The sequence below is a fragment of the Cucurbita maxima genome, unplaced genomic scaffold (assembly GCF_002738345.1).
Source record: "Cucurbita maxima cultivar Rimu unplaced genomic scaffold, Cmax_1.0 Cma_Scf00034, whole genome shotgun sequence".
Classification (NCBI taxonomy): domain Eukaryota; kingdom Viridiplantae; phylum Streptophyta; class Magnoliopsida; order Cucurbitales; family Cucurbitaceae; genus Cucurbita; species Cucurbita maxima.
In genome coordinates, this window is record NW_019272050.1 from 2,383,088 (window position 1) to 2,395,241 (window position 12,154).

A 12,154-nucleotide genomic window follows, 5' to 3' on the forward strand; every position below is an offset into this window, starting at 1 on the left:
GTGTTTTGTTTGTTTAACAATTGTGGAGATAGTTAATGCACTTGATCTAGTCAAATTGTTTGTTTATACGAATAATTCCTCTATTCTTTAGTTACATATTTGGATCAAACGCTCTATCTATGCTTCAAATTACTCTTCAAATCAAACATAATGGAATAATCAAAATTCAATTATTTTCTTTTCCTAATACTTATATATTATATCCCATGAAAAACTAATCTTGAGGAACCATGTTTGGGCATCACATGCCACGCCTGTTAAATTAATTATATGCAAAAAGAATATTAATTAAATCATGAATATGATGAACAAGCACATGGAATCAGAGAATTGGATTATTAGATATGAATATAGGAATGAATATATTACAGAAGGCGTACACAAGGATAGGATATTATAATCTTGATAATGTATGGCAAGCATTTACTGGATGCAGCAAGCATTGGGATTCTCATCGCTGAATAGCTGAGGCGGTGGAGGAATTGGCTCGATAACGTACAGCGACTGATACTGATAATTATGGTAAATCATCCTCTTCATGTTTTCAGGGTCTACCTCATCCATAATGATCGTCTCGTCTCCGCCCTCCGCCTGCTTCGCTTCCACACTACTTGCCTTCGTCTCTTCTGCTGGTTCCCCTGGTTCCACCGGTTCCGTCGGTTTTGGTTGTTCTTCCTCCTTGTTATTGTTCGTGTCTGTTCCTTGGGGTAGCGCGTCTTCTGTCTTTGTCTCTGGTGGTGCCGCCGCCGCCGCCTCATCTTCTTTCTTTTCTTCGGCTTTTGGTGGTTCTTCTTGAGGGGGCTTGTTTTCTTGCTGAGGAGGTTCCGGCTGTGGCACTATTCTGGCTTGCTTTTTGGTGCGTCTATACACGTACTCCACTAGCTTACTCCCATCCATGCTTCCTGTTACCACCACTTTCCCCGTGCTCAGTTCCGTCCATGCTGTTTGCACTCCTGGACAATTACAAATGAAATCCGCCTTCAATGAATCATAATTAATCCATGTCTGATCAGTTCTCAAAACTGGTTGAATCAATAGTACCTCTCATTTTGAGGATCTTTCTTTTGAGTTGCAGGGCACAGGCCTCGCAGTGCATGTTAACCTTCAACTCCACCACCGTCAATCCACCCACCTTCAATGAATTAAAATCTATAAACAAATTAAACCATTGTGGTATGGTTGGAGCAGGGTAGGTGCGTAGGTGTGTGTGCTGATACCTGGGAGTTGACAAGTTGGGGGCCGGTGGGTTCGCCCTCAGCTGGTGGCAATGGGGACAACACTTTGGCTACTCTCTTGGTCTTCTTGGTGATTTTGGCGCAAACCGCATGTGGGTCTACTATTCCCTTGATGGTTAATTCATTTTTGGCCACATTAATGCTCACCCCTTCAACTCCTGCATCCATCCATCCATCAGGAATCAGGACAAGTTTCACAAATAATTCCAAATGCAGTAGTAGGAAAGTGAATTGGAAAGAAAACCTGTTATTCTCATGAGGGACTTCTCAATTTTCTTAGCACACCCTGTGCAATGCAGATCCACAAACAACAGCACGGAAGGAGGACAAGGCTTGGGTTTCTCCACTTTCAGTTCTTCCTTCGTCTCTTCTACCTTTGCTTCTTCCTGCATGAACAAGTTATGAGCGATTACTTTACTTTACTTCACTTCACTTTACTACTGCATTAATTACAACAAGTTATAAGTAAGATACTGACTGACCATCTTAACAGCTTCTTCACCCATCACCAGAAACGCGAAGAGGGAAAGAACAGAATGTTTGTGTTGTGTTGGTAGGGGAAGGAGTGGAAGAAAGCAGAGCAGGGCAGTGCAGATGAGTAAATGAGGGTAAGGAATTTATAAAAAAAAAGAAAAGAAAAAAGAAAACAAGGATTTGAGAAGGAGGAGCGATTGAAAGAGTTGTAACTGCTAACAGCACCAAGTGGGGGTATTATGGCACACACATTAAGAAGAAGGGCTGCCCATGAAAGGTTCAAAAGGGGAAATACAGAAATGAAGCAACTTTACAAGAGTTGAGATGCTTCAAAACGTGGGGATGCTGGAACTCAGTTCCTCCCCCCCCCCCCACATCTTTTCTCAAAAGTGGATCTCACATGCCTTTTCACCCCTCTCTCTTTCTAATAACTCATTCTCTTTCTCTACGCCACGCCACGCCACACCAACGCACACAAGTACTGCCACAACCAAAATTTCATGATCCATCAGTTTTTCCTTTTCCTTTTCCTTTTCCCACAAACCAAGTTCATAAAATTTAAGTAACCCAATTCACTGCACTGAAGATAATAGATAATATATATTCTTCAATGCAATCAAAAACTGCTTTGATAATTTATGTTGAAAAAAAAAAATCCAAAAAAGCTAATAGTGTAACCTGCCTTTTAGCTTATTAAGGAGGATGACACGTGGAAGTGAGTCAGCATGGGACATTTTTGGATGTTTGAGCCCCGAGCCCTCCCAATTCTTACTCCACACGCTCAACATCCTAATTAAATGAAACAATCCGCCGTCCATGCTCATAAAATACATACTTTTCTCCCTTTAATGAAAAAGTTGAATAAATTATAGTTCTTTCATTCATATTCCTCTTCCTTCCCATCCAAGCAACAAGACTTCTTCTATAATTGATGATGCAAGGAAAGTGATGAAGATCAAATTGTACCACCAAGATACCATTCAAATTGATTGGATTTGGTCTTTTTACTAATATCCAGGGCTTCAAGTTGGCAATGACATATAAGAACGTGATTCCCATCAAATGGGGTTATTAAAATAAATAAATGTTGTTATTAAAGCAACGATCTTCAAAATAAAAGCAGGCAGCTAAATTTACACACAAAACACCTTAAAGAAAAGAGAGTGGAGAAGAGTGATGATGCTGTTTTATACAAAAACATGGGACTCCCGAGTCCTGAGGACGGTGCATAAAAACATACATTAGGCCCAAACTAAATATCCACATTGACCACATACATGCCTCTCACAATCCTAATCTGCTACCCCCATGAAGGGAAGGCCATAAAAAACTATGAAGGCTTAACGGAAGGGTGAGACAGGGTACCCACGCTGGTCGCGCTTACACCACTTCCAAATGCTAATAAAAATTATGGACAATACTACAACAACAAGCCTAACTATAGAAACGTATGAAAGAACTGAAGGTGGCAGTGCCTTCGCCAATCTTCTTTTCCCAGTTAAGAAACCAATCTTTGAGCTATAGCTTGCCACTGACTTTGAACTCGCTTCCTGGGAGGCTTTACCACTGCTCACCCCTGACTCAGCAGCCTCAGTCCTCATCTGGGGCTGTTTCACATCATCAAAACCATCATCACTCCCACATACCCCTCCAATACTCTTGTTTTCTGAAGCTTTTTTCTCCTGTGTGTCATGTCAATAACACCCGTTTATAACTTTACACCATGATATATATAGTATTGGTTCCATAGTTACATTTCACTTGAGTTATAACTAACTTTATATCGAGCGCTTACCTTGCTAGAGATTGATGGGGGATCATCATCCCGCCTTCCACCACTCGCACTACACATTTTGCTAGAGCGTGAGGATGGCGCTGCAAGTATCCTTTGCAATCGTAGCCTTCTTGGCGCAGTCCCCTGAGATGCAGAAAACTCATTGTGTTGCTGCTGACTTCTTTGCCGGCGACTAATTCTCTGAATTCCAGCTGTAGCATCGGTACTTCCTGCTGCAGACAATTGATTGCATGATTCCGGAAGGCTCCCAGATGGATTAAAAAATTGACCTGCCAAGAACAATTAGCAAGATTATTTTAACAAGATATGTCATGGGCGCGTTGAGTACATTATTGTGAGAAGAGAGATGCAGCAGCACCTTGTTCTGTTGGTGCAGTTTCCGTATGTTCAATAATAGGAATCTTCCTGTCTATATCCTCCAGACAAATTGAGCTTTCCAACTCTGACATAACCTGCTTCGAGACCAGAAATTAGTAATACAACGAAACGAATTCAAAGCAGAAACAGAAACCACCGGGTAAAAATGTAAGGTTATCTTTAAAAAAGAAAAACTCGCAGGAAAAGTCCCACAAACCTGTGATTTTTTAGAATTTTCAGCCTCCACTTCGCCATAAAATCGGTAGTCCAAGCTAGCCATTGTATTATTCGGAATCTGGAAGTCTTCAAGAGCAAAATCATCCAAATTACAGTCGAAAGAGTCTATAAACTGATAGATATAATCTGACTCCTCTGTCCCACTCTGTAACTGCTGCACTGCATTTGCATTTCCGTCGAAGTTCAAGTAATTGCTATCGGAATAGTATATGCCAGATGATCCTAGCTCTGCTTGCAGCTGCGAGCGCAAGGGGGAAAACAGTTTGCTATCAAGTGGTTCATCCTCTGAAACACAGTAATTCTTCTTTTCATATGGATGAGGATCCATCTGCAATGAGAAATAGACATAGATGCATACAATTCAGATTATGCTGAATTTCTTGTAATAAAAATGAAAAGGAAAAGGGAGCCTCTCACTTCTGCATTATATGAATCAAAACAAGAGATTTCAGCTGAACCATCAGGATGTTCGACTGTTTCGGATGCCACTTCATCAGAACTTTCAGCCCGCCCCGGCAATGATGGAGAAACTAAAGGAAGTATTGGCTCTGAATGGGAGTCTCCAGGTCCAGGAGATGAGTCAGCTGTGGTAGGGGATGAAATAGCAGCTTCAGCTTCATCGCCATTTGACCCTTCAATACTTTCATCCTGTTTCTTAAACAGACGACAGAGAACAAAGGCACTCTGAAACCAACAACCAAACAACATTTTAATTAGAATTGAAACAAAGGCATTCAAAGATTCAGGAAATAGATTTCACCTGAAAACTGATCATTTCGAATTAGCAAGTGTAAAGAAAAAATTTAGTTATGCAGAACAAGACCTCTCAAAGGAGTCTTGAAGTCTATACTCGAGTTACGAATTAGATACTATATCCACACATTTCTCGCTTAGAATTTTCAGCATAAACATAAGATGGCGCAGAGAATAAAATAGAAGAAAATCATGATGCAGTGATAGAGAGAAGTTTTAAATACTTTTAAGTAGCATTTTGTAGGTCTTAAAAGTCATCCATCCCAGTTTTGAATGCACGAAAGAAAAAGAGAAATCAAATCAAGCAACTGTATATGGATCGACAGAACTGTAGCATGAATTCAGCCCAGTAGCCAATAGGGGGAATTAGAAGAGAATAAGACCTGTCCAGGGTTAGTGCCATCAAGTTCCTTAAGAGTGGCACGATACTCATGTACTACCCAATTGGTTCTCTTTCCCTTAGGAGCACGACCTTTGTAGAATACCAATGTCTTCTTCATTCCAATCAAGTTTGTTCCGGACTTGATTTTGCGATCCTTACCCGTTGCCTTCCAGTAGCCAGCATCGGTAGCTCTCTTCAAACGGTGCCCGTTGGGATACTTCCTGTCCTGTGGACAAAAGAAGAACCACTCGGGATCTTTTGTCTTTATTATCGATAGATCTGCACCGATCAAAATAGGCGGAAAGAAACAGTTGTTAGAAAAATCGAAGCTCGAAGGTGGATCATGATAGGTGATTAGTAAGAGGAAATCATGGAGTCGGGTGAAGCGATACGCAGATGGAATTGATTGAAGAAAGAAGGAATAAGTAGAAACTAAAAGGAAAGAATCAGAGAGGAGCGAAAATGGAATAAAATCAAATGATACTCGAGATGTCCGTAAAGAGCAGCTAGACAGAGATAGGTCGAAACATAGGGCGGAAAAAGAAAATAAATAAGAAGAGGAATAAAAGAAAAATTGGGGAAGCAAAGAGAGAGCGTACCAGGAAGATCCCAGGGCTCCCATTTACAGACATCGATTTCGCGAATAACGCTGACTTCTTCGTGATTTCCATTGATCTTGGAGCGGAGGTAGAAGTTGATGAGTTCTTCATCGGTGGGTCTAAATCGGAAGCCCAGGGGGAGGGAACTGAGGGTTAAAACCGCCATCGTCGGTGAAAGCGCAGGGAAAGAAGATGATAAAGAAGAAACAGGGAAGGGAGGAAGAAGAAGAAGTAATCGGCCGGAGAGATTCTCTCTGTTTCTTTGTTTTAATAAAGAGTCAAAAACTGAGAGATGAAAGCAGAAGAAGAGAGACGAGAGTGCGATTTACTTTTCGGGGAGAACGAAGAAGACGACAGTAAGTTTAATAGGAGGGCAAGGGCAATGAAGGGCAATGAAGGGCAGCTTTCCTTTTCTTTTTCTTTTCCTTTTTCTATTAACAAAATCAAAAACGCGTTTTGTGCCTTTCTCATGCCATTTCTACCCCGGCCGTTCATCAAAATAACAACTCTGCCATTCACCAAGTCGGAAAAGTGGGAGTGAAATGTCGTACCCGAGCGAATCAAAGTTTGACACGTAATGTGAACGCAAGTCATTAAAGATGCGTCATTGTCCGGGTCCACTCTAAAGAAATTGCTCCGAACTTACTCATCCCCATTCCTTTTTTTTTTTTTTTTTCTTCTTCCAAATAATTCAAACATACTAACATTCAGACTAAATAATTACTTGGTCAAATTTCATTTTCTTTTCTTTCCTAAATAACTCTTAATTTTGCCGTTTAAATTAAAGTATTGAAGCTATTTTTGTATTGGACGCGTATCCATGGGTTTACACGTTTCTTATATTTTCATTTTTTTTTTTTAATAATAGTATTAAACTTGGTTCTTTTATTTTTAAATAACTCATTTTAGTCCATTTATATTCAATAAACTTTAAAATTAGTTACAATTTTTGTATCATACCAACAACTTTACAAACATCACTCTTTTTTTCTTTTTTTTTTTCTTTTTTTTACATTTTTAATTTATTGTAGCCTTATCATGGAATTACTATCACCTCCTAACCAATTATTCTTAGATTTTTTAGGGTTATGATTTGCATTCTATTTACTCAGTAAATTTTAGAGGCTTTAATATGATATTCTTAATTTTCTATAAAGATTGTGTATGGCCTTTAAAAGACGATGATGTAAGATTTTTATAATATTGTCACTTTCCTAAAAGAAATATTATGATTATAAATTGGTTTTTTTAATTCTCTTTAGGAATATCACGAAAGCTTAAGTTTTATCTTCCCTAAGAGAGTTTATTTTATAATCAATTGGTATTTTTGTACCTTATGACCATAAAAGACACTTGTGGATGGAATTGAAGTGTTATTCATTTTTTCAATCCGATTCTAAAAAAAAGCAACTAGCCAACTAAAGGTGTTTCGAGTAGAACCCATGCAAGAGCATGCCCTTTGGCATGAAGTGGTCTTAAGCCTCCGGGGCGAGGAATTAAACAACGTCTGAATTCTTCACATTGGTATGATATAAGTCCATTTTGAACATGAGCTCTGTAACTTTGTTTTTTATTTAGAGACAGTGTCCCTCATTTATATGCTCATCGAGTTTAACAATCATCAATAATAAAAGAAAAATATCAAAATATATCCTATGACAACTTGTAATTATTACGTCTAAATTTGTGAATATTTTTATTATTATTATTATTATTATTATTATTATTATTTTTTTGTAGAAATTAAGAGATGAAATTAGTAAAAATTGAAAAGGGTAAAATTTACCATCAATATTAAATTTTGAGATTCAACTCCGACCAAAATTAAAAAAATTAATTATTAAAGTTGATAAAATAAATAAATGAATAAAAGTTGATTTTGTTGCAACTTTTGTCTATTTTTATTAATTGAATCTAAGATATATATTTTTTAAAATAAAATTTTGCAATATAATTCGAGATCTATAATTTTATTTTGAAATGAATGATGCAAACTTTACACGTTTCATAAAAGAAAGAGAAGGGAATAGTTTGAGGTATCAGAAGTGGATATTGGGAAAAGCAGATAGTGATTGATGGGTGATGTTCTATAGTGTGGTTTGGCTTTTGAAAAGTTAATTATTAATATGACCATATATTTTTTATTTTTGCCATTACCATTACCATTACCATTACCAAACCCAAAAATATAATAACAATTACTTTTTGTTTATTCCTTTTAAATCCTATTTAATTATCATTTCTTTCTCAATCTCCCTCTTCTCTAATACAAAATACTTGCTTTATCCATCTTTTTTCTTTTCAGAATCCACCAACCAAATAATTGCGCCAATTAATTAATATAACTACAATATTTTTAATAAGTTCTATTAGTGTTTCAATGCATGTAGATTTGCATTTATTGTTATTCTTACTTTTTCTTTTACTTTTGCTCAGATTTTAGATGTTTATATGATTTGGACAACTTAAATAAATCGAAAATTTGATTCCATTCGCATATTAGAATTCTCTTAGTCGATTCTATCCAACCAACTCAAACCAAATTTTATACCAAATTGGATTCCAAGTTTATGAGCCGTTGATGTCAGATGTGCAAAGACATTGAGGTAAGCTTTTGTCCTTTGATTGGAGAATTTTGATATAGCGCTGGAGGATGAAGATGTAATGGCTTAATGAATTGATGGATTAGCAAAAAGTAAGATCCTAACAAAAACTGGTTGAAAGCTTAATAACAGAAATACATTGTTGCAATGGCTTCAAGGGTTTCTTTTGATGAAGCCTTGTTCTACATCAGCTCCAGAAATTGGAGCATTATTATGATGTTGGTGAGTTGGTGAAGCGCTTGGCACTACAGCTGCCGAGTGCAGCCGCGCAGGTTGTGAAGTTGCTGTTGCTGCTTCAACTGTCACCGCAGCTGCTGCTTTTGGGAGATGCGATAATTCCTTCATCTCCTTTGCCTTACCCCACAGGAAACAGTAGAGCCCCGCTACCATCACAACCGCCCCAAGTATGCTGCAACGCCAGATCCATCACTTTCCTCAAAGCAGATTGAATTAAGGGTACATGAAGTAAGTAATTAATTTAATATCCTACTTTCCCACTTTGATCTCCTCGCCAAGTACGATGGCTTCTAAGATTGCCACAAAAACTAGAGGCAGGGGGTTGAACATGGGAGGGAAAGTTGGTCCCTTGATTGAAACTGCCCATGCCACTAAGCAAAAAGTAGCTGCTGTCGCCAATGCTCCCTGCATATACTTATATATACTATTACGGATGAATTAATATAATAGAGAGTAGCTAGTAGCTAGAGAGATACAGAGAAACAGTTACAGAGTATAAAATGGTGAGAAGCTGCAGATCCCAACCCAACTTCCAAGCGGCCTTGTCGGTTTCCAGGAACAAGCCAATAAGCGTCGAGTGAATGCATGCTATGATGCACGTTAGCATGGTCGCTAAGTACTTATATGGAAATACTTTGAGCAACTTCACCTGTTTATAGTTAACTAGAAAAGTTAGCTGAATTGGAATTGAATGAAAAGAAAGAATATGTGTAGCTGAAGTAAAACATTCAAAATTGTACTTATTCAACACACACATACTTGGACAACAAACCAAGTAGCATAGGAGAAGCAGCTTCCAAGAAGCAGGAGGGTGCCTCGTCCCCAGTGAGCCTTATAGACGGCGACATGCTGTTGCTGGACAACAACATGATGACCAATGTGGAATCCTTTTCCTTTGTAAAGACACGTAATTAATGCTCCCCCAACGCCCAAAAATGCCCCCATTATCTTTAATTTCCCTACTCTGCTCTTCAAGCTCACCTTTTCCATCCTACACTTGCACAGTTCACATGCATCAGTGCAGGGCTATTTATTTAGTTATTAGTAGAGTACAGTAGCAGAGTATATACCCAAGGATGGAGGAGATGACAAAAGTGAGCACGGGAATTAAGTTGAGGAAGTTGGTAGCATAAGTAGCTGTGGTGTCTCGTAGACCATAGTAGTACAGTCCCATAGCCGTTGTTATCCTGCATATTGTGAATGTTTGATTAATCCACCACACTTAAATGGTGTGAAAGTTATCTTATTTATTAGAAGGATATGGAAATAGTAATAAATGGAAATAACAATAAATGGAAAGATATATAGGATAAGGCAAATATTAGATATTTACCTTATAATAAAATATCAAATATAATATATATGGTAAACTATAATTTATTACTAAATATCCTTAACACCCCACCACAAGCTAAGCGTCGGATTTAAACGAACGTGAAGCTTGAATCTGAAAAATTCAAAGAGGTTGAGAAACACTTTTCATGAAGATGCTAACAACCCGGTTCTTGGCCATAAAAAATTTGCAGAGGGATCGCCGCTCAGCGGCGATGCTGCCTTGGCTTCGGCGAGAAGATGTCTAACCCATGAAGAGGGATTGTCGCTTAGCGACGATGCTGCCTTGGCTCTGGTGAGAATATTTCTAACCCCAAGAAGTAGAAGAGGAAACCTAGAGCAAGGGACAAAGACAATGTTGAAGCCGGAAGAGTCGCCACATTGGGCGAAGGAGCCAATTTTTGCGAGAAGGGCAGTCGGAAGAGTCGCCTCATCGGGCGAAGGAGCCAATTTTGGCGAGAAGGGCAGTTGGAAGAGTCGCCTCATCGGGCGAAGAAGCCAATTTTGGCAGGAAGGGCGGCGGCAACTTGGTTGGCGAATAGGCCAGTGCGGCACCCAGATTCCGAAGGTAAATCTCTGCAAAAGGTTGATAGGTTTAGGTTAGGGTTTATGTGAAGGATGAAGGTCAATTGGGAAGAAAATGAGGGAGACTATATTCGCCAAGGGGAAAACCGATTGGGTTGGAAAAAGTGAGGTTGTATGTACAGAGTATAACAAAAGGTGATTTGGAGGTCAATAGGGTGGAGCCGAAGATTAATCAATCGGCTCCGACTACGGCAGCCATGAAGACTGCCCCTGCGGCGTCAAAACCAGCAGGGGTGGTGGAGAAGAAGATTAGAGGATTCAAAAGCCATTGAAAAGAAAGGATCGGGGTTGTTAAACCGAGAGGGCTCTGATACCATGTGAATGTTTGATTAATCCATCACACTTAAATGATGTGAAAGTTATATTATTTATTACAAGGATATGAAAATAGTAATAAATTGAAATAACAATAAATGAAAAGATACATAAAATAAGGTAAATATTAGATATTTACCTTATAATAAAATATCAAATATAATATATATGATAAACTATAATTTATAACTAAAAATCGATGGGGGTTGGAGTAATGATATGGATGGTTTTGAGGGATAATGCATTGGATTGAGAAAAGCGAGAGAGAGAGAAGAGGCGTACCCGGTGAAAGCACTGAGAAAGAGCCAAAACAGAACCTTGGTGCTCAACAACTTGTATGCGTTACTTCTGCAAGCAAAGCAGGGGAATGGAGTGATGTATTGAGGAGTTTGAGTTAATATGGAAGTAAGAGTGAAAGCTAAGATACCTTTCGAAGAAGAAAGCAAAGGGTGCAACGCAGAGAGCGGCGACGAGATGGCGGTAGGTCATGAGTGCAAAAATGAAGGTGCCTTGATCGATAATAACTTTGCTGAGAATTTGCAATCCGGCGGCAATAACTTGGACAACCAACATTGCGAGAACGGGGCGAGATGCGTTAAACAATTTGTGAACACCCATGTGTTTGTTTTTCTTACCTACCTGCTACCTGCTACCTGCTACCTGCATGCATGTTCTTCAGAGACAATGAGAGAGACCGAGAGAGTTTATACCCAACACAGGAACAAACAAACGAAAATGTTCTCTTCTCTTGTTCTATGTGACTTAATGACATGCCACCAACGCCTTCTCTTTCACCCATAGGATCTTAACTAAGTCTCTCCACTTTTGACCCACATTTGACTACCAAAACATACCCAAAAAAGCTAAACATTTTGTTGGAAGTTGTGATATACTCACGTAATAACTTCTTATTTAGTTTATAACCTTATATTCTTATTTATCTTTGACTCCATCTTTTTGGTTCATATTCTGATTTGGTATAGGTAAAAGAATTAATATAGTTAGGCAGTTATAAAAGTTTGTCTAGCGTTGTTTTGAAGTGTGAAATTATTGTCATTTTGTATTTGTCTATAATCAATTAAGAGGAACTTTAGTTATAGTGATTAGCTACAACACATAAATGTAGGAAAATTTCTCATTTATAAACCACATAAATCTGTGTATTTTTATATAATTTATGATTAAGGATATGTGAATGAGATTATATTGCTTCCGCTCTAGTTACAACAATTGGGAATTATAACTTTTTT

General features: G+C 38.4%; 3 protein-coding genes across 4 annotated transcripts; all 3 read right to left on the reverse strand.

The window, feature by feature from the left end:
* Positions 1–317: 317 nt before the first annotated feature.
* Positions 318–2,322, reverse strand: LOC111467792 (heavy metal-associated isoprenylated plant protein 9-like). Its single transcript, XM_023112862.1, has 5 exons — positions 1,718–2,322; positions 1,480–1,621; positions 1,218–1,393; positions 1,042–1,132; positions 318–953 (listed from the first exon to the last, which is right to left on the reverse strand). Exons 1-5 carry the CDS (start codon positions 1,739–1,741, stop codon positions 424–426), a joined length of 963 nt encoding a protein of 320 aa, XP_022968630.1. The 5' UTR covers positions 1,742–2,322; the 3' UTR covers positions 318–423.
* A 501-nt stretch (positions 2,323–2,823) lies between these two features.
* Positions 2,824–6,214, reverse strand: LOC111467588 (NAC domain-containing protein 91-like). 2 transcript variants are annotated; one of them, XM_023112555.1, is made up of 7 exons: positions 5,833–6,212; positions 5,235–5,512; positions 4,516–4,782; positions 4,079–4,426; positions 3,863–3,956; positions 3,505–3,773; positions 2,824–3,391 (listed from the first exon to the last, which is right to left on the reverse strand). In XM_023112555.1, the coding sequence occupies exons 1-7, from the start codon at positions 5,996–5,998 to the stop codon at positions 3,050–3,052; spliced, it is 1,764 nt and encodes a 587-aa protein (XP_022968323.1). In that variant the 5' UTR covers positions 5,999–6,212; the 3' UTR covers positions 2,824–3,049. The 2 variants fall into 2 exon arrangements, with proteins under 2 accessions (XP_022968323.1, XP_022968324.1); XM_023112556.1 differs by having other exon boundaries at positions 3,379–3,446; positions 3,477–3,773; positions 5,833–6,214.
* A 2,374-nt stretch (positions 6,215–8,588) lies between these two features.
* Positions 8,589–11,522, reverse strand: LOC111467379 (WAT1-related protein At1g43650-like). Its single transcript, XM_023112234.1, has 7 exons — positions 11,332–11,522; positions 11,187–11,252; positions 9,743–9,859; positions 9,432–9,663; positions 9,163–9,321; positions 8,926–9,077; positions 8,589–8,844 (listed from the first exon to the last, which is right to left on the reverse strand). The coding sequence occupies exons 1-7, from the start codon at positions 11,520–11,522 to the stop codon at positions 8,589–8,591; spliced, it is 1,173 nt and encodes a 390-aa protein (XP_022968002.1).
* Between the last annotated feature and the right edge of the window lie 632 nt (positions 11,523–12,154).

Excerpts from the sequence above, each read along its gene's own strand:
- LOC111467588 (XM_023112555.1), bottom strand. The coding sequence starts at position 5,998 with ATGGCGGTTTTAACCCTCAGTTCCCTCCCCCTGGGCTTCCGATTTAGA. Across the intron at positions 4,427-4,515 it reads TTGATTCATATAATGCAGAA|ATGGATCCTCATCCATATGA; the intron begins GTGAGAGGCTCC and ends TTCTCATTGCAG. Across the intron at positions 3,392-3,504 it reads CCCCATCAATCTCTAGCAAG|GAGAAAAAAGCTTCAGAAAA; the intron begins GTAAGCGCTCGA and ends CATGACACACAG.
- LOC111467379 (XM_023112234.1), bottom strand. The coding sequence starts at position 11,522 with ATGGGTGTTCACAAATTGTTTAACGCATCTCGCCCCGTTCTCGCAATG. Across the intron at positions 11,253-11,331 it reads TTTGCTTTCTTCTTCGAAAG|AAGTAACGCATACAAGTTGT; the intron begins GTATCTTAGCTT and ends CTTTGCTTGCAG. Across the intron at positions 9,664-9,742 it reads GTCATCTCCTCCATCCTTGG|GATGGAAAAGGTGAGCTTGA; the intron begins GTATATACTCTG and ends GTGCAAGTGTAG.
- LOC111467792 (XM_023112862.1), bottom strand. The coding sequence starts at position 1,741 with ATGGGTGAAGAAGCTGTTAAGATG. Across the intron at positions 1,133-1,217 it reads CCCAACTTGTCAACTCCCAG|GTGGGTGGATTGACGGTGGT; the intron begins GTATCAGCACAC and ends AATTCATTGAAG. Across the intron at positions 954-1,041 it reads AAAGATCCTCAAAATGAGAG|GAGTGCAAACAGCATGGACG; the intron begins GTACTATTGATT and ends GTAATTGTCCAG.